The 27,599-nt window shown below is 35.8% G+C and overlaps 1 protein-coding gene across 4 annotated transcripts in view; it reads right to left on the bottom strand.

Annotated features, from left to right (window-relative positions):
- The window catches only part of SLC4A7 (solute carrier family 4 member 7), a 124,236-nt gene that overhangs the window by 17,431 nt on the left and 79,206 nt on the right, over positions 1-27,599 (bottom strand). For all 4 annotated transcript variants that reach the window (XM_012536671.3, XM_033405443.2, XM_033405446.2 and 1 more), the window contains 12 exons: positions 27,374-27,531; positions 25,698-25,785; positions 23,910-24,056; positions 19,378-19,484; positions 17,087-17,261; positions 13,294-13,427; positions 11,890-12,135; positions 9,935-10,040; positions 7,111-7,272; positions 6,594-6,707; positions 3,731-3,892; positions 3,333-3,584 (listed from right to left, as the gene is read on the bottom strand). In XM_012536671.3, the coding sequence (XP_012392125.1) occupies positions 3,333-3,584; positions 3,731-3,892; positions 6,594-6,707; positions 7,111-7,272; positions 9,935-10,040; positions 11,890-12,135; positions 13,294-13,427; positions 17,087-17,261; positions 19,378-19,484; positions 23,910-24,056; positions 25,698-25,785; positions 27,374-27,531 (1,851 nt within the window). The remainder of the gene's footprint in view (positions 1-3,332; positions 3,585-3,730; positions 3,893-6,593; positions 6,708-7,110; positions 7,273-9,934; positions 10,041-11,889; positions 12,136-13,293; positions 13,428-17,086; positions 17,262-19,377; positions 19,485-23,909; positions 24,057-25,697; positions 25,786-27,373; positions 27,532-27,599) is intronic.

Raw genomic sequence — 27,599 nt, 5'->3', positions numbered from 1 at the left:
GAAAATATTTAATCCATAAAGCAACTTCAGAATGCTAAGAGAAATGAATAACCAGAATGAAAAAAAAAAAACTCCCAGAAATTAAAGATACAATTATCAAAATAATTTAAAAGAATTTTGTAACAACGATTTTGATAAGACTAAAGAGATCAATAAAATGATAAAGAAAATAGAGGAAATTTTAACAGTGAGAGAGAGTAGAGAAGAGGAATGTAACAACATATCTGGAAAGTCTAGTATCTGTCTAATTGAAAGTGAAGAAATATCTAAGAGAAAATAAAGAAAAGGAAATAAACAACTGAAGAACACTCCCACAGTTAAAGGCATAAGTTTCTAGAGTAAAATGACCCACAGAGAGAGAAGCAAGGTAAATTAAAAGTTTCTATTTACCTAAATATCCTAGTGAAATTTCCAAACTCTAAGAGTAAAAAGGATATTTTGGTAGCTTCTAGAAAGGAAAAAGATGCTTCTGAAGACACAAAAACCAAATAGATATCAGACCTCTTACTAGAACCACTGATCTCTAGGCAACAATAACTTTAAGACTCAAAGAAAAATAAATTTGAAACTTGAAATGAATATCCATCTATCAATCATAGAGGGTAATTTTGAAACATGCAAGAACTCTGAAAGTTTACTAATTATGGTACCAGACATGAAAAAATTACTCAAGGAATTCCTTTAGAGATACAAAAAAGAAATACAAGAAAAAGTGGAACCTGTATATGTACTTTTTTTTAAGTAAGAGAAGTCAACAAATATTAAGAAAACTTCTCAGGTCTTGCGGCTTGGACTATTATTCTGAAACCGCAGGAGTCTGGGGAAATAAGGGTTATTTCTGCCTCCACGCAGGCTGATCACACCGCCTAGTCCTCAGCGAATATTTATTTCATCATAATACTGATTACGTGTTCCCAGAGGGCTTACATTGCTATAATTTAACTTACAGAAAAAGCACAGAGTGTAAATGTTGGTAACCTTTACAATAATAATAAAACTAAAAACACAGCCAACCAAAAACAACTGATGAAAGGGAGAATGGGATGTTTGGGGTAAATCCTCATGAAAGACATAAACTTAGGTCAGAGGCTCTCAAGTTTTTGGTCTCAGGACCCCTTTATACTCCTAAAAAGTACTGAGGACCCTCCCCCCAAATACTCTTACGTGGAATATATATATATATATATATATATATAGAGAGAGAGAGAGAGAGAGAGAGAGAGAGAGAGAGAGAGAGAGAGAGAGACATAGGTATAGATATATAAATAGGTATATAGGTATGTGGGAAATAGATATTCACCATATTAGAAATTAAAAGAAAAATTTTAAATAGTTTTTTTATTTTATTTTTGGCTGTGTTGGGTTGCTACACGCGGGCTTTCTCTAGTTGCAGAGGGCAGGGACTACTCTGTGTTGCAGTGCACAGGCTTCTCATTGCAGTGGCTTCTCTTGTTGCAGAGTACGGGCTCTAGGCACATGGGCTTCAGTAGCTGTGGCGTACGCGGACTCAGTAGTTGTGGCGCACGGGCTTAGTTGCTCCACAGTATGTGGGATCTTCCCAGAACAGGAATCAAACCCGTGTCCTCTGCATTGGCAGGCAGATTCTTAACCACTGCGCCAGCAGGGATGTCCCAATAGTTATTTTTAAACTCACTTCGAAATAATAATAAACCTATTACAAGTTAATATAAAAAACATATTTTTACTGGAAAACTATAATTTCCAAAGAACATAAGATTAGGTGAGAAGGGCAGCGCTGTTCTGTATTTCTGTAAATCTCTTTAACGGGTGGCTTAACAGAAGACGACTACACTCTCATATCTGCACCTGCATTAAATCTGCTACAATACATGGTTCTGGCCAAAGTCTATGAAGACAACCCGGCCTCAACACAGTCACATAAATGGGAAAGGGAGGCTCCTGCAGACCCTGGACAGAGTGTCAGGGACTCCCAGAGGTCCTTGAACTAGACTTTAAGAATCACTGTCTTAGGCAAAGAGATTCAGTCTAAAGATAATAAAGTGAAAAATAAAATTATAAAAGTATATAAATCTATAATGGTGTTAACTAACAAAATAACTTAAAAAACAAAGGAGTAAAAAGTTTACCTCTGGAGAGTTGCTTTTGGAAAGTGAGAGAAAATAGACTAACTTTTTATTTTAGAGCTTTCTTGATATTCTACTTGAATTTTTCTGCCTATAAGCAGTTAATACTTAAAAATTTTTAGAACTACTTAAAAAATGTAAAGGGCAACCTTCATCAGGAGACGCAGCATCCCCATAAGACTGCACTACATATTTCTCCTCTTGTCCCAAGCACCTCTAACAATATACTCACCACTATGCAGTAATTGCCCATTTGCCTATCTGTTTCACCAAGTAGATTGCCAAGTTTTTCAAAGTAGACAATAAAGTGTCCTATTTATTATTGTTGCCTCAGTACTTAATAGCACAGAAAGTACTCAACAAATATTTGGTCAATTAATTGGCTTCATGAAAGGAGGCCAAAGAATTCTAGTATTAACTACAATTCTTTTAGTTAATATGTAACACACACACACATACACACTCCACGTTTGTACCTTAATTTATAAATAGTTTACAACTTTTTACTTATTTTCTTTACAACAAACATAACTGAAACACCAAAAAAAATGGAGTTGAGCTCTTCCATGATGAATAGAAGATTTAAGATTAGATACTTAGCTACGTTTGCTATGGCTATTGTTTTTTATTAAATCACTAGATTAGGTAGAATGTGTACAGTAAAGATCAGATGTGACTAAAAGAGGTTTATCATAAAGTATAATTTCTTACATGCTTCATTTATAGTATTAGCTCGTTTTGTTTTCCTAATGAGTGTTACTACTCATATTTCATTTAATACATTCATTTCATTAATACGTTCTTTGTCAGGAAGAACGTATTAATTCAATTAATAGCAATATTATTTTTTACATTGTGGTCAAATAACTGTTTCATCTATCTTTCAATATTATTTCCTCTAATATGTTTATAAAATCCTCTGGTATATTCTTCTTTTAGATCATAACTAAGCCATGGATTAACTCCTTCCTAAACTCTATAGTCTTTAATACTACCCTTTTACATTATTATTATTTTTTGTTTGTTTAAACTACATTATTTTTTAAAAGGATACAATCTAACACTGATGCCTACTATACTAACCACCATTCCAAAATATTATTTTCCAAGTAAATTCTAGGAAATGAAACTAATTTTAGATATTTTAATGTTTCATTTTCATACAACCAAGTATAAATTTTATGATAAAGAAAGATTTTAAAACATTGCAATAAAGAGATTTTTTACCTTTAGTACTGAAGTCATGAACACAGACAGGCCCATTAGAATAAAAATCATTAGCCCTGTAACCCGCTGTTCACGAATTCCCAAAAACTTGGGTTGTTCCCCTGGAGCAGAACATTCAGATTCAACTTTTAGGCTGTTGACATGACTTATTGACAACACTGTTGCAGCCACAAACCATGGAAGTCCCATGACAGAGCAAACTCCCAACATAACACCAACCACGAGCAAGTCAAGGTGATAGCCAGCTCCTTTCTGAAAAGTGAAACAAACATGAATATTTGTAAGCCTATATTGTTCTTTTAGGTTAAAACTCTATACTACTTATAAAGAGAGAAGAAATTAATTTTCACCATCTCCAACTCAAAGAAACAATTCTTGGGACAAAATTTTAAAATTACCTTCAACTTGTGCTCCTTTCTGTTTATGATTACAGCTGTAATTTGTTGATCCATAAAGATGAGAATGGTACAAAGCAGAGCTGGAATAGCAGCTATTAATAAGGTCCACCAAGGATTTTCTCCCAAAGGGCTTATGATCCAGCCCCTATTTGTATCAGTAGGCTGTTAAAACATTTAAGGATTAAAAGAAGGAAAGAAAAAAAAGCTTCCTTCTCCTACTGCACAAAATTTCCACAGCACAGACTGTGTCTACCCCAACAAATGCCAAGGGATCGGAAAGGACTGGATTAAATATTGGGATATATTGTGAATTATTTGCAGAGACAGCCATAGGAATTCTCATCCCTAGAGGCAGGTCTCTTGTCCCCGTGACTCAGCCACTCTTTCCACCTAGAAGGGGAGTCTATTTCCTCCCCTTGAACCTGGGAATAAGGCCAAAGTAACCCTGTGATTTCTGAGTCCTGATCTCAAGGGACCCTGCTGCTTCTTCTCTAACCCTTCTGGAACCCCGAGATTAAGCTCTGAGTAAGCCTGGATAAGCTTTCTTGAGGATGAGACACAATGTGATGAGACACAATGTGATGAGACACAATGTGATGAGACAGGGGTGGGAGGCAATTACCCAGCTTCTTCAGCCGTCTGAACTGAGCACCCAGACATGCTCCCATCAAGGCAATAAAGACTGCAGCCACGTATAAGATCTCAAACCAGGAGACCAGAGCACTACCCAGTTAAGCCTAGTCCCAACTGTCGCACATTTATGAACAAAAAAAGTGTTGTCGTTTAAAGGTATGATGTTTTGGGAGGTTTGTTATGCAGGAATAGATAAGTGAAGTAGAGTGTCCTTTCAACACATGCCTATCTACTTCATATAAAGTGAAATCAATCTACCTACTAGATCAACTCCTAATCTAAACTGCTTTGGAGATCCTACAGACTAGTGATCTTGTCAGGGTCAGTACTAAAGTAGAACTGGGCCTCGCTACACTATTTTTCCAAAGCATTGGCTGACAAAAATCTGGCACTTTAAAAATCTATTTCAATGCTGTTAACATAAAATTTTTTTATAATAAAACATTTTTAGAGATCATAAGAGTTTAGCATTCTTGGAGGATATTGGATATATTGAAATTTAAATGCTTCTATTACTTAGATGTCATATTAAGCCTGTTTTTTCTACATGAAAACATCTGTCAACACAAAAGGGAAATTTACTGTTTTTGAATACAGATATTATAATTTTCCCACACTGATATACATTATACTGCTTCATATTCAATACTGCACATGAATAAATATGTTTTATGTATACAATGCATATATTCTTAACTGTTTCTTAACTTGTTTCCCCAAGTGTATTTTAAACCCCTTGAAATCAGTTTGCTACTTGAAAGCTAGATAAATGAATAACAAGGATATATTTGGAACCAGAATAAGGAAATGGGACCAGGATTACAGGAAATTACATTAATATAATTTATAGTTTTGTCTATTTGTAAGACTTGGTAAAAACAGAATACTTTGATATAGTCACCTCTTAATGGCCTAAAATCTTTAGTGGCTCAATATCTATGCTTTTAAACAAAGGTCTCCAAAACTTTTTAAATTATATACTCTTGGGGCTTCCCTGGTGGGGCAGTGGCTGAGAGTCCGCCTGCCGATGCAGGGGATGCGGGTTCGTGCCCTGGTCCGGGAGGATCCCGCATGCCGCGGAGCGGCTGGGCCCGTGAACCATGGCCACTGAGCCTGTGCGTCCGGAGCCTGTGCCCCGCAACGGGGGAGGCCACAGCAGTGAGAGGCCCACGTACCGCAAAAAAAAAAAAAAAAAAAAATTATATACTCTTAGCAGCAAAAAAATATATACCCAATGATGCTATACTCATTTATGTATTATGTTACTTATAATTATCCTTATAGTAAAATTCATACAATAAATATTATAAAGCTTAATTTTTCTTATTTTTAGATAAAAATATAAATAGATTTATACAATTTTGCTGGATCATTTTCCACCTCTACTTTTGAGCACCCTGGTTTTTAAAATAATGTTATTTTTCAATCCCAGAGAGAGAGAACAGACTAAATTTATCTTCGTTATATTCCTTATTCCTAATCCCCTTTAAATCTTCTGCTTATAAAAGAAGTCATATAATTAGTTAAATGTAAATATAAGCAGTGACACAAATATTTGACTATTAAAAATTTCCAGAAAGTATTCAAAAGCTACCACCTCTAATTTAGAAGGGAAAATAATTATCAAATGCTGTGTTATGCACATGATATACTGTATACAAAAGAACTGTAGTTTGCTAATGAAACCAAAGAGTTCATGGATGCTCAGATTAAGTATCATTTTTCTTGTGGAAAAAAAAATTGATTCTCTCTTGATTCTGCTGGGAAGTGTTACACAAAGCTTTCCAATTACTGTCAGATATACCACCCTTCTAAAAATTTTAATGAGGATCCCCTTGCCACTCTTATAAATTCAAGTTTGAGTTACTCCTTTATAAAGGAATAAAGAATGTTTCTTTCACCTGGAAAGTATATTGTGAACTCCAGCTATGAGAGAAGGGTCAAAAATTTTAAATGACTCCCAACTCCTCACCATGAATATTTTCATTCACTCTACCTGATGGGCCAGCTTTGATACCTTCTTGCTTATTTCCTAAATATGTTCACTTGTCTCTGTTCATCCTTTCATTTTTTTATATATGTGAGGCATATATATAATTTTTGCTTTCAAAGCATCAGCTCTTCAGAGAGACTATGCATATTTTAGAAATAACTACTTAGGAGGCGGTATCTCACTTTAAAGTACTTTGGTATTCCCAAGTAACAAATAGCCAAGTGTTTTAATCCTTACCTCGAATTTTTCAGGAACATGAAGTTTAGGAGATGGAACTCCTACAAGGTAGTCAATTGCAACCATTATTACTATGGTGAGAAATACAGCAAAGTCACTGATTGTCGATCGCACCTATGTTAAAGGGGTTTCGTTAGTATAAACACAAAAATACTATGTGTCCTTTCTAAATAATTCATATCTTTCACAGACTAAAATATGCCACTAGAAAGTGTGAATGAGGTTTTTTTTAATTAGTGACAATGTATCAGTGAAATACATTTATAACTAATATTTTTTGCAAAAGATAAGAAACACATTTGACAACTAACCTATCATCTCTCATGATAGCATTGTCTTCCTACTGTTAGCTCAGACATGGAATATACACTTTTCACTATGAATAATTTCTTTATAGCTATATGACATAAAGTACTAACTTCAAACAATATCTTATTGTTTTGAAATAAACCAAACCAAGGAAATGAAAACTAAAAACATGACTATTACAAGAACTCCAAAATTAAACCCCAATTACCTTGGTAGGAAAATAGCGCTTGGTCTTAAACTGCTTGAGGAATGAAGACAGAAAAAATGTTGTGAAAAATAAGATGACACACCAAAAGAGCACATCTGGAATATAAGGTCCATGGAGACTACAAGCTGATCCTACAAATGTACCATGAAAGATTTTACATTCCTGAAAAAAGGGGAAAAAACAGAAAAAGGAAGGGATTGAAGGGGATTCTCAGACAGCCAATAAATTACTAAGAACTTCTTTGACTCTAAGATGCTACTGATCATAAGGCACACCATTATTTTATGTTTCACTTAGAAAAAACACTATCAAGTCAACATTAACACACAATCAATTTTAAAACATATCCTGAGTTCAGAGAGGTCATGGTTTGACAAATCTGCATCTTAAGTCACTGAAATGAAATACTGTATTTTTGTCAAGTTATTCACATCATACACTCCACTCCTTTCTTTCAACTCCTTATTTCCTTTAGTGAAAGGCTCATATATCTCAATATAAGCCTTTTATTAATTCCCAAATATTTGTTTGCATTCTTGTTCAACAATTTCACTGTCTTTCCTTTACCTCTGAACAAGTTGCTTACAACAAAAGCTATAGAAAATTACGACTCTGCCTTTAGAATGCTGAATAAGAGATGGTTAAACTATTAAATTCGAATCAATAATAAAAACTGTGCTTGGCTTTTCTGACTTTTCTTTCTTTTTCTTTTAGTGAAGAAGGACATAAGCTCAGCTTTTATTTAGTTAGTTAGTTTTGGCTGTGTTGGGTCTTTGTTTCTGTGCGAGGGCTTTCTCTAGTTGCGGCAAGTGGGGGCCACCCTTCATCGCGGTGCGCGGGCCTCCCACTATCGCGGCCTCCAGATGCGCAGGCTCAGCAGTTGTGGCTCACGGGCCTAGTTGCTCCGTGGCATGTGGGATCTTCCCAGACTAGGGCTCGAACCCGTGTCCCCTGCATTGGCAGGCAGATTCTCAACCACTGTGCCACCAGGGAAGTCCCTTTCTGACTTTTCTGATGGTGAGATTAATGCATGGGACTGTGAGCAGTAAAGTGACCACTGAAATATTTCCATTAATAAAATCAATAATATAGTCAATAATATAACATAATACAATACAATTATAGAAATATATTGACTTGATTTTCCTCTGGGGGGAAAAATAACTGAAAGGCAACCAGAGATTAACAAAGGCACATGCAACTGAAGTCCTTTTTTCCTTACTTAGATTCTAATGAGACTCATTTTAAAAATACAACTCAGGGCTTCCCTGGTGGCGCAGTGGTTGAGAGTCCGCCTGCCGGTCTGGGAAGATCCCACATGCTGCGGAGCGGCTAGGCCCAGCGGCCATGGCTAGGCTCAGCCATGGCCGCTGAGCCTGCGCGCCCGGAGCCTGTGCTCCGCAACGGGAGAGGCCACAACAGTGAGAGGCCCGCATACCGCAAAAATAAAATACAACTCAGGTTTACTGAAAGAAAAACAAAGTTTCCATTATTCTCAATTTCTACGTGCTAAGATTAGTAATCCTACAATTTACAACATGGATCATAGAAATAAAAGCTATAGCTACACAAAAAAAACCTAACATGGCCCTGATGGATATCAAGAAAATACACTGAAAAGACCATATACATAATCTAAAATATTAAGACATCCTATTCATCATGAAATGAGCTTTTTTAACAAATCACTTTCATATAGGCACCTCTATTAACTCTACCTCTTTCACAACAAAATAGAGAGAGTTAATAAAATATTATTCTAATATAAAACAGTAAAGTATTATTCTAAGCTGATTACTGACACACAGTGCTTTATATCAGCACTGTCCCCAGAACTGTCTGTGATGATAAGATGTCAGGTATCTGCACCGTCCTGTACAGCCAGCCAGCAGTCAGTCACTCGACAGGACTGAGCACTTGGAACATGGCTAGTGAAGCCAAGAAACTGAACTTTTAATTAATTTTATTGAACGTACAGTTAAATAGACACATATGACAGTGACTACTGTACCGGACAGTGCAGATGTAAATTATCAATGGGATAAAATTTCAGATGAAATCCCTCCAGTTACATATTTAGGAGCTATCACCCTTAGAGAGAAAAGAATGACCTACAATTGCTTACATGATATAAAAAGCACCAGAGAAGCTCAAGGGATCTTGGTTTTAATTGATATTGCCAGCATCACTGGACATCTTTATTTCTAAATCCCAACCTGGGAAGTGTCCAAAACAGATATTTCTAGGGCTAGGACAACATTTCCCAACAGAATACAAAAATATGTATGTAATAGTGCTCAGTACCCAGTAGGTGCTCATTATATGTTTCTGTCCTTTTTCCTTTCCTTTCCTTTCCTTCAGTGCTGAAGTCATACTAGTCTCTACAAGGTAAACAGGTTCAGTACGAGCATTCCTCATCTTCTAAATGAGCAGTTGCCGGAGCAGATGGACTGATCAACAGAAGGCGCAAGTGGGTAAGAGCTGCTGGAACTGTCGACCTGAGGACCAGCAACCACAGGCCTATGAACTTATGAATCCAAGAGGAATTAGAAACCAGAAGATTATTCAAATCTTTTTAATAATTAATACCTTGGAAGCCAAATATAGTCCATCTTGATCTCCCTTCCTACCAGCTTCATTCTTTTCAACCTATACACTTCAGTACATGATAAATAAAAATGTGGTAACTTCTATTTGGTCAACACAACTCTATATTCTGAAAACATATGATATCCATCAATCAAGAAGGAAATTTAGGTTTACTAAGGAAAAGCTAAATAACAAGGTTACTGTTTGCACCAGCCTTCACTTCACATATACTCACAGAGACAGTGAGGTTCCCCCAGGGAATGTTGTGTGCCGTTACATTCCTTTCCTCCCACACCTTCAGAGTTTCATTGCCAGGGTTAGAAGGCTCAACACATACACATCTGAGAAATCAGAATTGGGTAGTTTTAACCATTCTGCATTTCATGTTTACATTTTATTAAATCAGTCACACAATGGAGTAGCTTTTAACTTCTTAACTTTTTTCCACGTTGCAAAGCATGGAGACTAAAAAGTGAAAATATCAGAAACAATGGAATGGAATAAAGTTTGGCTTATATAAATATAACAAAGCTAATAGAAATACCAATAAAATGTTTACTTAATGAAACTGGTTAGATATATCCCTTGGGGCAGTACTATTTTCTTTAAAAATCTGAGAAGACACCACCATGTTTAACACGGTCAGCCTCCACTAAATCTTACCACTTACCTCCACAGGAGCCGCTGCCACCTTCCCATCTACACACACACAACATGCACTGGGAACCAGTATAAGTTATACTCCTACTAATTCTAGCCCTACCTGCTCATGCTCATCCTTTACTCATCTTAAGATCCATCCTTAAAGTAATAGGTAAAACATAGTTTTTCAGGACAGGACTAGGAGAGTCAAAGCAATCAGAGAGTTCAGTTCATATCCAGAACTATCTCACCTGCCTGAAAAAGCTAGAAACACATACATAAGCAAAGAAATCTCTAAATATGGATTTAAAAAAATGAAAAGAAACAAGAATATTCTCAATTGGATTATGAGCTGTTTGAGAAAAGGCAGGTGGCTGGACTTTGGATTCAACTGAGGCTCTATCATTTACTAGCTGTTTGACCCAAGTCAAGTTTTAACCTCCACGAGCCTCAGTTTCTTCATACACAAAAGGGGCTACGATATGAATGGCGAACACTGACATGAATATATTACTCAACATTCCTAACACAGTGCCTGGTCACAGAATGTTAGCTGAACAAATGATGTTCACAGGTAGGAAACAGTGCTTTAACTGGTTGGCACTAGCTATAAAAACCATGCTTTTTAAAGATCAAAGTAGCAGGGAAAGAGAGAAGACAACAAATAACATTTAAAAAATTAACTAGTTTAAGAACAAAGAAAATGACACAAAATAGATTTGGCATCAAAGTGTCACTAATATTTTCAAATAGGTCAATGTCTTATAGGAAGTTTCACATCCCTCCCTCCTCTGTGCATCAAAGTCGAGAGTGTGTGAGGACAGCGAGAGGAGGAGGGGTGTGAAGTGAGGGACTGGGGCCGAGGGGGGCAGGAGGAAGGAAGGCTTTTGGTAACCACGTTCCTCCAGGAAAGTTAATCAAATGCAGGCTCATGCTCATACCAACTGTGCTCAAGACAGCAAATACAGGCATCTACCTCGGTATGTCTAATTTTAATAACCTTTTTCAAGTTTAAACAAGTTTGCCAACCCTTTGTAACTATTATAATTACTTCTCAAATCCTATTTTATTCTAGAGTCCTAAAATATTTTCATTTCATGCTTTTCTTATCACAAAGAAAATAATCCACTAAACAACATACAACACTGCACTGAAATTACACTTTAAAATAACTTCCAATAAAAATGATCAAGTTTCAAAAACGTTAATGAAAATGCAAAACATGAAGAATATATAAATATATGGTGGTTAGTTGCCAAACAACTGAATTTAAATTGGTCAATCCAATTTACACATAAAACCAAAAATACACACACTTGGACAAATTGTTTCAGTGAATAAAAATGACTGAATTTGTACAACCGCGTTTACATCCACTGTGTGCTTTGGTAAGATCTCATCTGTAACAAACAAGTCAACCTCCGTATTGCTAGTTGGGTAGTTATAGCTAGATATACAGTGAGCATCACATTGCAAAAAGTCCATTTTCTTTTGCTCAGACACCTCTGCAAAAATACATTTACTATTAGGGGAAACAGAAACACTTACGAGTAGCTGGTCAGTTCATCTAAATTGTTGTGCATATTAAATGCATATATTTCTCCTAAATGGAAGAGCTTCTCCAAAGCCTCATAGATGAATATGATGCAAATGAGAGCTGCGAAAGCCTCCTCAGTGAACCGGGTGATGTAACACACAAGGCTGCTTGCATCTGTTGCAACCAAAACAATGCACAAGAAAGAAGTCCACAGACCTATACTGGTTCTCAAAGACAGATAGGAAAGGTGATAATCTCTGTTTAGAAAGAAAAATGTGGACATGATCAACATATACATGCCAAACAGTACTGGTACTTAAAATTTTCATAACAAACACTAAGAACAGTATAAAAACTTAAGATTTCTAAAAGAGAACACATTACAGAATAACAAAATAATGACTAAAGAAAGCTCTATGTGTTTTTCTGCTTCAACTGAAGACTAGCTTCTTATTAGTAGACTTAATGATTATATTTTACTTATACAAAAGGTTTACAGTGAAAATCTACTAGGCAATAAATATTTTAAAAACAAAGACCTCACTTTAGAAATCAGTTATGAGGAGTAAATGACAGATAAGCAGCCTGTAGAACAAGTGGATGTATGTCACTCTCTCTGAAGACCCAGATGCTCCAGCGTCAACACGGCAGCCACGCCCCAGCCCCACCACCACCAGCTCCTCTACCACCAGTATCACCACAGTGACTTCATTTTCCAATTCAATTTCAAATAAGAAATTACTACCAGTGAGTCTAAAACACTTGAGGCCACTACATTCTCTATTTATGTGTGTACTGTGCCAGATCAGAATCAGAATCAGCTTGTCCAGTGGCAAAAGAATCCAAACAAGAGAAATTAGTGAATCAAACATTTAACAGCATCAAGTTGTTTCAGACTAAAATATTCAACTGCATTTATCTCACAAAAGGAATAGTACTGCCATGTCAAATTCCGAGGCTACCAGCTCCAGTAATCTGCACTAACCCCACACTGTGAGCTGCAGCTCCCTCTATGACACAGGCTTGCTGGGTAAAGTCAGCGTGAGCCTTCGAGATCCACTGCTTTCTAAACTTCCTTTAGAAGACCAACATACCATATAATAAATAATTCAGATTAACTACCTTCTTACTAGGTTGAAATTTGCTAACACAAAGGACTTTTATTGTCCCTCAAGTGATTTTCTTCTCAGCACTCAAATCCACTGAGTTTAAATTCAAGGTGACTGGGGATGAGAGTAGGAGCCAGAGTAGGGTTGACCACACAGTAGCCCCAAAATATTGAAAATATGTATACTCATCAGATCCTCTTTTTCAGCTATTAAATATACAATGTACTTTTAACTAAAGTTAGTAACAATAATATATAATTATAAACATACATAAACAAATGTGACAAGTAGGTAACTATTACATACCTGCAGAATTTAAATAAAATTTTTTCAAACACTAAAACTGGACCTGTGCTCCCCAATATTGTTAGAGGTTGCCCAGCAAACAACGAATAGGCAATCCCAGTTAATGATGCTCCAAAAAGAGACTCTATTGCACTCTGTTTAAGGAAAAAAGAAACGAATAAAGGTAATACATCATAAATATATCTCTAACCTACTATAATACACATATATAAGATACCTGGAAAATAAAAATATTAATCAAGTGGTTAAAAAAATAAAGCAAATGCAACTTTAAATCTCAAATTTAAATTTTAAATATGGAAAATTACAAATATATTTTAAATACATAGAAAAATTGTTTTGTTTTAGCATATTAAAGGTGAACTTTTATAATCAACCCTAATTTAAAACTCAGTACTACAGGAGGTAAGGAAAAAGGGGTAAATGGAAGATGGACACAGAGGCTCCAACCCTATCTATACATGTTTTACTTCTTAAGCCTATGGTGAGTATAAACATGTATACATTATTTTGAATATTTTTGCATGTCTGAAATAGTTCATTTAAGAAAATAAAAAACATACTAAATGCTCGATGTGGTGTGCTACAAAAAAAAAAGACTCCTTCAAGTAGATGAACAAGAAATTAGCATGCTCAAATTTGAAACTATCATTCTCAAACTTGCTTCTAAAGTGCAATTTCCCATACATTTTAAAGAAATTAATCTAATATGATGGGCTTAACCAACATATATAAAACATGAAATGCTTAACATAAATAATAGATGAAAAATCTCCTTAAAAAACTCCTAGAAACCATACATGAGGAAATATTATTATTAAAGTTTGGTAAAAATGATAAAATGAAAGACTCATAGAAACCTTAAATCAAAGCTAGTAGGCCAATTTTGTTTCACTACCAACATTACATCCTAACTGATTAGGTTATCAGTTGCTAAGGCATATAGGCTATGACACTCGACAGAGGGGAGGGGTCAGAAAGAAAACGGTTTACCATTCACAAACATCAAGGTCAACTGGGATATACAATTAAGAAAGGAAAAGCCCATCATCGGTAAAGCAAAGACAAGACACTTGTGAGAAACAAGCCTCCTGGAACTTGGGAGGCAACCCAGCAGCAGGCAGAGAGCAGGGCTTCAGAACCAGATCTGAAGTAGAAGACTGCTTCCCACCAGGTGCTAAACCATGGCCGTATCTCAGACTTGTCCAGCCCAACTTTTCTCATTTTTAAATGTGGGTGATGATAGCCAGGAGAACTTAAAGAAGCAGTGTTTCTGAAAACACTAGCAAGCACACTGTCTGGCATATGGAATGCACTCAATAAATGGTAGCAATTATCATCATCAGTAATAAGAGCATGTTCCAAAATCAAAATCACAACATAAGAATAGTATGTAGTAAAAGTAACACTCAATTATTAGTATAAAAATAGGATCAAACCCACATACAAACTAGACTTTCGGCAAAATGAATAAGTGTTCATATTAATAATATATTTATGAATTGTATGATATAAATTTGTTTTCTTGCCCACAGACAAACAAGAGATTGTCCTGGAAGACACTACTAAGCTATTATAAAATCTTTAGTTCAATTATAATATGTATATTTAGGAATGAATTTAGAGTTCAAATCAAAGGAAAAAATGTCTAAACAACATCTAGAAATAGAAAGCAAAAAATTGAGCAGAGAAACAAGGAAATGGCAAATAAAGAAATGCTAATGGGGTGGGGAAGGCAGTTGGGCGCAAAATTACTTTCCCTCCTCAATGTTGTGTTGAAAGAGCAGAAACTTCCAGGTGAAGACCTTCCTTTCACCATTCCCCAAACCCCTCATTGCCACATTTACTAGGTTCTTTTACCCAGACCTACTTTTTCCCAATTTTTAAACTGTTTCTATGTTCATTCCCAAACTAAAAACTGTCTTTCCCTAAAGAAATCACAGCCCTCCCTATACTGCCCTAACTAACCCACATTCAAAAGCTTCCATTTTACCCACCAGAAGCCCTCCCCTAATCTCCCCCATACGCCTCTCCACTGTATAGCACTGAACAATCCCTGCTGATCTTCCTCCTTCTCTACACCTCTATTTTGGTTTTTACAAAATTACATCATCCTGACTCCTCTTTCAGAGCTCTGATTGTGCCTGTGTCTAATTCTCTGGGCCATTGTTCTCCTCATTCTCATCCTTCCTCCATTTCATAAATGGGGATAACTTCCCACACTTTTTTCCTCTCCTTCTCTCCCTTTACATTGTTAACCTCATTTATTTTCAGTTTCCCAATTTTCATATTTCTTTCTTACCACTCTATAAATTCTGGAACTGCACCTCCTAATGTCTCCATTTCTACCTGAAGTTCCAATAAGGCATCTGAAAATAAACGCATCATCTCCATATCATTTCCCTCCATAATATTTCCGATTTCTCTATTCTAAATTATTACAACTCCTACAGCTCTTCCTTTACCTCACTCACGTGTGGCACAGAACACCACGACATAGTAACTACATATATACTATCCTATCTTTTTCTCCTAGGTTAGGACCCTGAGGATAGATGACACATGCCCATGTCTTACCCTTGTCTATGTTCCTCTAGTGCCTAAAGCTCTATCACATGCACAGGGTATTAAACAGCAGGATGAGACGGGCAGGCAGTGAGTGACAGTCCAAGAGGAAAGAAACAGTATTTCCATGATGGTAACAGACACGACACACTTCCTCAGGGACCAGCAGAGTTACATGTACAACTTGTGACAGCACATAAAGAAACTTACTAAAAATATCTATTTTGCTATAATAATATAAAAGAATAATATAAAAGAATCTAAATAATCAAAAATAAATTGAGTTGAAAGGAAATTTCAGTTGTCAGGTTTATCTCATGTTCAGCTTATGAAATACTTTAATTGAACAATTATTACTACTTAGAATTGGTTGGTTTTTAACCTTTTATCTGTAAAAAATAAATTTTCTCTAAACAGTAAATATCATTAAACAAAATATACTTAGGAATCACAAACTGTCTCATTTAAACGCCATTAAAATGTATATAAACAGCAACAAAAAAGTCTTTCCAAATTTCACGAAGCACTAGATGCTGTTCCAATATCAGGCCCCCACAGCCCCAATACAGTATCACTAAGAACAAAAAACATAAAAACTTTCATTCTAGTCATATCAAAATATAGATGCAGTTTTCAGTTATACTTTCCAATTAACACTTTGGCAACATTCACACAAATTTAATAACAGCAAAATTAAACACCACTTCAAAAATCCATCATTTGTCCAGAATTATGCTCCCTTCTTCCAAACAGTCTAGCCCAGGGGACCTGCCAGGGTGGATTAGTTAATGTTAATCATATGGCTCTAACTAATCCTATGATGCCTTAAAGGATACAAAGTGACCCCACGGATAAATTCTCCCACCCATGACCCACCCAGAATCAGTTCAATTGATCTGTCTCCTCCCACCCACTCCCCCCACAAAGACAATACAAGCCTTTTACTCAATTTATAAAACCATTCATCCAGCAAGCCATGACAAACTTTTTTCTTTCTTTCTTTCTTTTTTTTTTTTTTTTTTTTTACCTCAACTGTGCATCTTCTCCTGTTCAAATGGCTTCCCCATGTTTTCCATTGCAATTACCTTTGGGGGAAGTCTGCTTTGGGACAGGTTAATCATGCTGTGGGTAGACTCTTCAAATAAAAGTATGAATAGTGAGACAAATGCACACAGACACTTGCCTCTGAAGAGCTAAGAGCCTGGCCACTACCAATCTTTGTACTCACTATTCTGCCTTCTGTAGCTTCTCCAAGCAGCCCTCCAAAAGTGATTACAGGAGACATACAGGCACAGTATAGGAAAAGAATCGAGGCCAGGCACTGCAGACTTAATGCATCCTTGAAGTCACTCAAGAAAAAAGGTGCTTTCCTTTTGATGTCAAGTATCAAACCACCAAAAAGCCTAAATAGGTGAGATGAAACTCGTCAAACTGTACACTAGAGGATTCTGGCTAGTTCAAACTAAAACTATGGGCTACATAAAACTGCTGGTGCCTAGCGTTTTGTCAACAAAAATCAATATCCTATTTAAATAATGGTATAAATTATAGAAGACAAACTCATTTAATCTAATCCACTGATAGTGGAAAGGCAGACCTCACTAAGTTAAAAGAGACACAAACATCTGTATCATATGGACTATATACTGAAAAGACTACAGGCAAATGACTATATGAGTAAATGCAATAGATATCAAACACAAATGTGCAAGGAAATACATAATAAAAATAAATAAAACCTAACAACCCATTCATGAAAATGTGCATAAGCAATGCTATTAATCATTATTTATATTATAAATCTTAAAGGCAAGTGTCAGAAATACCAGGAATGAAATTATAATATAATCATAAGTCCCCAAATACCCTTTAATATGAATATAGTATGCTCAGGCCCACTCAAGTAGTGAATTAAATAATTTTAGTTTTAAAATTTTAGTACTTCAAACACATGAATACTTCTGGTCTAGAAAAAAAGCCTAAAAACTATTTCAGTGTATGTAATTTACTGTATATGTAGTCAAACCAGTGTGCATATTAATAAAACTAAGAGGTTTTAGTTAGTAAATTTAAAATCTATATTTGCATATCAAATCATTTCAATGACTTATCATTTCAGTGTTTTTTAAAATCAGACTTTTGGATACATCTAACTTGAAAGCATTCCACTACAATATAAGCTCTGTGAGGGGCAGGGACCTTTTCTTATTCACTGCCATTATCTCCAGTGTCTAGAACACTGCCTGGGAAATAGTAGGTACTCAATAAATACCGGTGACAAATCAGTAATTTAAAAAGATTTTGTGACTCATAAAATATCATTCAAATCCTTACTGCAGAAAAATACACCAAACAAATTAATCTTATGCTTTCAAATGCTTTAGATGTTTCAAGCTTTACCATTCTAGCTTTTTCCAAAGTTAATACTGAAATAAAGCCTAAACATACATTGACACCTGGAAGAAGTTATCCTATAAATAATATGACAGCAAGGGGACTGAGAAAACTGTAAAAAAAGGTGCCAACTTGCAATAAAAATGGTGCCAATGATAATCTAGAAAATGAAAGTATATCATCAAATCAATCATTTATATGAGACTCTAGGGTAACATGAGATCACTGGGGGTATGGCTTGGTACTTCTCAGTGACTAACCCTACCTCAGTTTTAAGTCTGAAGAAGTAATAATAATAATAACTTAAATAAGCCCCTTTCGCATGGGGACAGAGTCTTACTCTATTATACTCAGAGACTACTATATTAGTCAATGAATTAAGACATCCTGTATAAGCTATCCTGGATTTTTAAACAAATATTTAAGCTTCAAGATCTTTAGTTCTATAGGGACCACCAATGGATAAAACAGTATCAACATCCACATGCTTTTTTCTACACAATGGTAATACCATATCATTTTCTACCTCTACAAAATATTTTAAGACAATGTTTGCACTGGTAACATTTCTGTTCTTTATTCCAAAAATTAACTTCTGCAACAATTTTTCTAACTAGGTTTCCAGAGACTATTACTACGGTTTAATTATGCTTGTCTGTCGAATTTTACATTACCTCATGATGTACTGCTCATGGAAGAGTTTTACATCTATGCACACACACGACACATTGGTTACAATTCCTCTCTGTTCCCATAATTCTCTAACTTCATATGAGAATGGCAATAGGACACCACACTTTCCTCAAGAACCTTCTGTACAGGCAGTTAAATTAACCTACTATAGAACTACAATACTCTTAACATATGCTGCATAATATTTTCATTTTAAATTAAATCCTGGTATACAGAGCCCAATATAGTCTAGTAAACTACTTTAAAGTGCATATTAATTATCCTTAACATTATATACCTATAAAATAATATACATTTTTTAAAATATGGAAAAAATACTGTACAAAATTACTTTCCAAATATTTGCAAAGAAAAAGAATGCTTATGCCTTTTCCATCAAATCAATCTCTAGCCCCTAAAAGACACCCACACTGTATCAGTATCTGTACCCACCGTCCAGTCCTCTGTAGCTCAGGCCCAGCATGGTGTGGGGCCTCCTTAGGGGTCTCACCCGAGCTGGGGGCAGATCCATTGGGAAATACAGGAATCTTTCTCTTTTCCTGCATTTCACAAAAAACACATTTTCAGAATTGTTTTAAGGAAGCTGAGAAGGCATCTTCAATTAGAGGGAACATGAGATATCATACTGATTATATATCTAACCAGTATTCCTAGAAAAAAATGCTTCCTAACGTAAACTTCCACTTTAAAGAAACTGTACTTTGAAATAGAATCTAAAATTTGTCTCTATTAATATTTCAAATTTATATTGTTTTCTTCTGCTTTATATTCTAATATCAGATAAACTATAAAACACCCACACACCCCATTTCAAATTACTACTCAGCAACAGAAGCAGAAATATCCAATAAAGCATCTCTCCAACTAGAATTTTTTAAATCTTACTCATGTTAACTATAGAAAAAATACACTTTACATTAAGAGTAAATGCTATTTTTTTCCTTTTTAAAATACTTCCCTTAAGACATAAGTAGCACAAGAGTTATTAAACAAATTTTCATAAAAATCAATTTCCAATTAAGTTTTATTACAAATTCAAGAGTACTATTCTCATGATAAAAGATCTCCTCCTCCTCACCAGAGTGAGCTTTTAATTTGTTACCTCCAAAGGTCAGAGGTTGCTGGACTAAAAAAAGTGTGTGTGTGTGTGTATGTGTGCGCGCGCATATGCGCGCATGTGCAGGGGGGGTGGGTGGGTGGCGGGGTTTGGGTTGGGGTGGGTGGGAGACCGCTAGAGGGAGAGAGAGGAGACCAAAGAGAAAGGGAGAGGGAAGAGGAGAAAGAAAAAGACGGGGTTGGGGGTGGTGTTTATCCTAGGAGGTCCCCCGGATCAAAGACTCTGGATCAACTAAAGACTTAAATTCCCTGGTTCACATGTTCAGTATTTATAGAGCAGCACAACTTATCTATAATCATAAGATCACCATTTGAAAATGCCAAAATTGGGGCTTCCCTGGTGGCGCAGTGGTTGAGCGTCCACCTGCCGATGCAGGGGACACAGGTTCGTGCCCCGGCCTGGGAAGACCCCACATGCTGCGGAGCGGCTAGGCCCGTGAGCCATGGCCGCTGAGCCTGCGCGTCCGGAGCCTGTGCTCCGCAACGGGAGAGGCCACAGCAGTGAGAGGCCCGCATACCGTCAAAAAAAAAAAAAAAAAAAAAGAAAATGTCAAAATTAAAACTAACTTACATCATAGCTCAAAGGGGAAAGGGAAAATAAAATTACAGAATTCCTAGAAAACAAATCTAAAGAAAAATACTATATACCACAATCTATGGGATACAGCAAAAGCTTCATTCAAGAAAATGAAGCACTTACATTAAGAAAACTGGAAGAATAAGTGTATTAAGCATTTAATTCAGGAAATGTGAAAAAAATCTTTGAAGGATGGTGAAAGGAATAAAATAAAGCTGCTAAAAGCAGAAATCGAGTTACAAAACACAATATACTTTTTTTTTTTTTTTTTTGCAGTACGCGGGCCTCTCACTGCTGCGGCCCCTCCCGCTGCGGAGCACAGAGGCGCAGGCTTAGCGGCCATGGCTCACGGGCCCAGCCGCTCCGCGAGATATGGGATCCTCCCGGACCGGGGCACGAACCCGCGTCCTCTGCATCAGCAGGCGCACTCCCAACCACTGCACCACCAGGGAAGCTCCACAATATACTTTTTTAAAAAGGAGAACTGAAATAAATTTTAAAAGCTGCTCTACTGGAAAAATATGATAAACTATTAGCTAATATACAACCAAAGATATGATAAGAGGGCAACTTCATAAATTTTACATATATATAAGAAATATATGTACAAAGAGAGAGACAGACTGCACAACACAACCCTCTGCAAATAAATGAAAAATTTTGATGAAATGGGTAATATACCAAAAAACATAATTTCCCAAAATCGACACCAGAAAATAGGTAATTTTCTATGGTATACAGTTTACCAAAACTGACTCCAGAAAAAAGAGAAAGCTTACACAAACCAATTTCCACAGAAGAAATAAGCAAGTTGTTGAAGTCTACGACACAAGAGTCAAGCTCAGAAAATCTTTCAAACTTTCAGAACCAAATTATTCCAAACCACTTAAGGTTTAAAGAACACAGAAAAAGGAAAACTTACGAATTTGTTTTTATGAAACAAGAATAATGATGATACCAAAATGTGAAGACTGCACAAAAATCTATATACCAATCACTTACAAACAGAGGATGCAAACAACTTAAATAAAACATTAGACAAAGAGTACAGGCACTGTAAAGCCCAAGTTGGCTTATTCCAACAATGCAAGAGTGCTTTCAAATTAAAGAACCTATTAATGAGATTTACCATGATAACTGATAAATATATATATATTTTTTTGGTGGTACGCGGGCCTCTCACTGTTGTGGCCTCTCCCGTTGCGGGGCACAGGCTCAGCGGCCACGGCTCATGGGCCCAGCTGTTCCGCGGCATGTGGGATCTTCCCTGACCGGGGCATGAACCCGTGTCCCCTGCATCAGCAGGCGGACTCTCAACCACTGCACCACCAGGGAAGCCCGATAAATAAAATTTATATGATCATCTCCAGAGATGCTAAAAAGCCCTTTGACAAAATTCAACATTCACTTATATTAAAAATTTCAATAAAACAGAAATTAGGGTACTTTCTTAACATGATAAAATGTGTACTTTGGCACTAAAGACAGTAACTTAATGAGAGAAACACTAGGAATATTGACTACAATCAGGAAAAAATTAAGAAATGCCCTTTGAAGTCAACTACTACTTAAAACTATTAGAGATTTTAATCAATACAATTAACAGAAAACTTGTTAGAGGTATAAGAATTACAAAATAAGGGATAAAATTATCTCTTATTGCAGATTACATGACTAAAAAACTACTACATACAATAAAAGCATTAAGAAAGGTAGCAGGATACAAAAGAAATATACAATAACCAATAGCCTTCATAAATATATATATATGTGTGTGTATATACATACATATAAATATATATATATATATATATATATATAAAAAGCAACAAGCAGATGATATAATGGAACAAAGATCTCATTTATAATAGAAACAAAGATAAAATACTTATGAATACACTCACCAAGAAGTGTGTAAGGCACAGATAAGGAGAACTTTATAATATTCTTTAAGGACACAAAAACTGACTTGAAATAGGAAAACAACTGGGGAAAGATGTACCATGTTCTTGAATAGATTCAATATTATAAAGATGTCAACTTTCCCTCAGTTCATTTGGAAATTTAATTTCCATCACAATTTTTTTTAAATCACATCTTATTTCTGTAAGTAAAAAGCTGATTTTAAAGCTCATGTGAAAAATAAATATGCAAAGATGGCCAAGAAAATTCAGAAAAACAAGAGTAAGAGGTTGAGAATGAATGCAGACCTACCAGATATTAAAATATAACAAAAAGCCTCAGAAATTAAAGTGTGAAATTGGTCCATGAATAGACAGACCACTGGAAAAGAAATTCCAGAAACAGACCTGAATGCATATGGAAATTTAATAAATGATAAAGAACATCACCAATCAAGTGGAGAAATGCTTTTTAATAAATAGGGACAACCAGGCTGCAATTTAGAAAAAAGACAAACTGCATGCATTCTCTACATAATACATCATGATAAATTCAAAAGGATCAACAAATGATTTAAATGTTAAAAAAAGTGATGGAGGGTGATGAGCAAAAAATATTCAGGAATATTCAACTTCACTAATTACAGAAATGCAAATTAAAACCACATTAAAATACCAGATATAGTAAGATAATGATACCTATCAGACTGACAAATATCCAAAAGTTTGACAACACACTGTGCTATTGAGGCTGTAGGGAAACAGGCATTCTCATTCATCACCAAAATGAGTCCACAACAGTTCAACCTGAAGAGGAGATTCTGGTAATATCTGCTAAAATTATAAATAAATTCCCACGTGAGCCAGCAATTTTATTCGCGTGAATCCATCCTACGGACAGACACATCTGCACAAGACTAAAATGGCAATATGAACACTATGGTATGGTTTGTAATAGCAAAAGACTGAAAACAACCTGCACCAGAAACAGGACAAACTATGGTGCATCCATACTGGAATAAAACACAGCTGTGAGGAAAGGAAGAAGGAGTATTTCTATGATTTCTTATGATCAGATCCCCAGGAAATATTGTTACATGAGAAAAGCAAGGTGCAGAACACTACAAATAGGATGTTAACTTCTGGTAAGAAAGAGGAGAGAACAAGACTATATGTTCATATTTCCCCGTACTAAATAAAAGCTGGAAGGATAACAAAAAACTAAAACAAATGGTGACCCACAGGAGGTGGGGACAGGGGTAAGAAGGCAAACAGGACACAGTGGGGAACAACTTCTTTGAGAGTAGTTCTTCATATAGTTTTTGAGTTTTAAAAATGTATAAACCAAGAAGTACTGTGTGGATTCTCACCTGAGAAGGAACGCTCTTCGGCGGCTCTATGCGTATGGAAGGGTCCCACTCTCCTGGAGGTAGGACAGTCACTTGATCTAAAAATTCATCAATTCCAGATAGGAGGTCATTTCTGTCTTTTGCTTTATAAGCTACATCATGAAAAATCTAAAGAAAAATACACATATTGAGTAAAAGGATTGTAAAGCTGAAAGAAAATTCTACACATAGTAATCCACTTTCGATATCATAACTAACTCTACATAATTACCTTAACTCTTGTTCCCACTCTCGCTAATAACTTTAAAAAATAACCCACTATTAGTATTACCAGATGAATTAAGAGTAACAAACAACAAAAGAAACCAGTGATGTGTTAATACACAACAATTTTTAAAAAGAGAATATTTTACTTGGGAAATAATAAATACAGAATAAAATAATACTGTAGGTGCATCATTTACTTTTATGACATTTTAATGTCATTTATCCTAAAGGAATAATCATGGGTATGCTAACAATCTTACTTAAATAACTAATTTGATCATTTATATTTACTGAGTGCCTACTATTTGGCAGGCACAATTCTGAGCACTATGGACACAGATATGGCAAAGTCCCTACACTCAAGAACTCAGGGGGAAAGACAGTGAAACAGGTAATTACATAAATACACAACTGTAGGTAATAATAAATGTGCCTATAAAAATAAAGCAGGGTAAAGGAAGGGAAGCTGATGGGGAAGAACTGGGTGGCCAAGGAAGGTCTCTTAGAGAAGGAAACACTACAGGAGAAATCTGTCTGAAATGAGGGACAAAGCATGCATAGGGTGGGGTGGAGGTGGTAGAGTGAGCACTCAGGCAAAGGGAAGAGCAGCAATGTCCAGGGGCAGCAGTGGGCATAGCACATCTGAGGAACAAAAAGGAAGCTGATGTGGACGGAGCAAGTGGTAGAGAAAAGGTGACTACTCAGTCATAGCATGTAAATTTCCAAAAAAAAAAGCGTACAGAGGCTAGATTAGGCAGACCCTATTAAGACAACGGTAAAGATTTTAAATTTAAACAAATATACAATAGGATGTCATTGATACATCTGGATCAAGGAAATGATTTATTCAAATCTGCATATTACTGATAGTACAGAGGAAAATACTGTAAGAGAAAGGCCCATATGATCCACTTTTGTCACCAAAGAAAAGAAGGTAAGAGAGTCTAAGCTGGAGGGAGAAGTGATGGTGCAGATGGAAAGGAGATGGTAGATTAAATGCAAAATACACAGAAAAGGTAAAATCAATAAAATCTGGTTACTGACTGAGACAGAACAGAGAAAGGAGGTCAGTTCAGACATGTGGGGTTTCAGATGCCTTAGGGACACAAAGCAGAGATGTCTAACAAGTACCCAACTATAAAGCTCTCTCCCAAAGAGACAAAGTCCTGATCAATACAGGCCATGGTCAAAGATGAAGTCCGCAAAAGCAAGAAATTATAAAGAAAAAAGGGGAAAACACAAAGTCCTGAGGAAAACCCAAAGAACCAATATCCTGAAATGCAGGATGAAGAAAATTTCAAAATGTCAAGAAGATGGTCAATAATTTCAACTTGGGGGAGGGGGGGAGGGAGGAAACCAAACAGTATCCACTGATCCCTGACAGAAAGGTCCTAAAGACCTTGCAAAAGGCAAATAGTGAATATGAGATAAAATAGTAAAGACAAACAAGGACAATTTTTTAAGCTTCACTATGAAAGGAGAACTATAATATGCATTATATGCTTTTTAATTAGTGTCCATGTCAAAGGGCATTTTAATTACCTCATCCGTCATGAGAGTGGCTATTGATCTTCCAATTTCGTGGTACTGTGGCGCCTTGCCTGCAGGACCCAATAACAGAAACAAAAACCTAAGGAAACATGAAAACACAGATTTAAACATAAACAACATACACACATAAATCTAGGAATCATAAAGAAATCATTCAAATGTAAACACAGAAACAACACTCAGACCTCTTTTCCGTCCTCACACACCAATGGCTGAAAAGAGGATGGAACTCTATTCAGATGAAAACAGATCACAAAACTACGAAAGGCATTCATAAATAACTTTCTACCAAGTTATTACTTTTCATCTTCCTTAGAGTAAAAAAGTACTTAAGGAATTGGTGTTTTACATTAAAAGTTCCCATCTTCGATATCCTTTTGAATTTTGAGTAACAATTTTTTCTGGTCTGTACTGATGAAAAAAAGTAAATTAGTAAATAAAGTGAATACTAATCCCATTTAAGTATTTACTTTGGCTTAATAAAATAGCTAAGAGTATGCACAAGAAATCCATGATCCCTCAAACTACAGTCTGGATAAAGACACTAATGTGGTAAATAAGGGACTAATCCCTTTGGAAGGAAGAGCATTTTTATTTACAACTCCAATTTTAACATCAAACCTCTTATTATTTGATTTTAATTTATTTATAGTGACTAAATAAAAATTACTTAACTTCCTACTTAGTTATATCATTGTTCACACTACAGTAAAATATTAATATTCACAATAATCCAAACTGGAAGTATTCAGCTTCCTGCTTTGTAAGAATTTAAATGTGAATCTATGAAATTATTCTTCTCATTTATCTTAATACTATACCGTTAATGCAATTCAGTAAAGCTTATTAAGAACTGGCACATATATTTCAATCAAGCTGCAATTAATTCTTCTTGTTTACTATTATATGAATAAGAAAAAAATATTTTTAATTATTCTCATTTGTAATTAAGTTTATACAATCAGTAGCTAACAAATTGATAACCCTTTATAACACAACTTGCTAATTCGTAAGGATATGACCCCCATTTTAATTTTTACTTATAATGTATACTGAACAGAAGATTTGATCAGGTCAGAACAAAGCATTTTGCCTAATTCAGAGGCATTATTACATTTAATCAACCCTGTGAGGTACTGCTACCCTCATTTTACAAATAAAGCTTAGAGAACTGAAGTCTGGCTTGACCGTCCCACAAAAAGTGGCAGAGCAAGGATTCAGTTCCATTCCCTCTGACTTCAGTGCCTGCACAGAACATACTATGTCTAAAATGATGAACTGTTTTTTAAACCAAGGCTCCCAAGATACCGCACTTCTTGTAAAAATATAAATCCAATGTATTTTTTTTAATTTATAATTTGAGCTTTTAAATTTATCAATTTTTTAAACAGATCTTTATTGGAGCATAATTGCTTCACAATACCGTATTAGTTTCTGTTGCACAACAAAGCGAATCAGCCACATGCATACACATGTCCCCATATCCCCTCCCTCTTGAGCCTCCCTCCCATCCTTCCTATCCCACCCTTCTATGTCATCCCAAAGCACCGAGCCGATCTCCCTGTGCTTGCTATGCTGCATAAAGCAACATGTTCCTTCAGTGAATAAAATTTTTTAGATTTTGGACATTCTGGGAGAATGTAAATTGGAATTAACCCTCTCTTTACCTTGTAGGAACAGGGACCTCGGTCAGCCCTGAGAGAAGAACTGCAGGAGCCAGTCTCACAAACGCAATTATAGGTCTTTCCAAAAAATCCACCTCTCCCACCAGAACATTGGATGCCTCAGCTCCTGAAGGAATTTTTCTCATGAAATTCATATCAACCTAGTGACAAATAAATAATAATTAAAAATAAAGTGTGCATGGTATTAATAAGACCAGAGGGAAATAGG

The sequence above is a fragment of the Orcinus orca genome, chromosome 10 (assembly GCF_937001465.1).
Source record: "Orcinus orca chromosome 10, mOrcOrc1.1, whole genome shotgun sequence".
In the NCBI taxonomy this organism is placed as follows: Eukaryota; Metazoa; Chordata; class Mammalia; order Artiodactyla; family Delphinidae; genus Orcinus; species Orcinus orca.
Note: the sequence above shows the minus strand (reverse complement) of the source record. Positions and strands in the feature narration are given on the sequence as shown.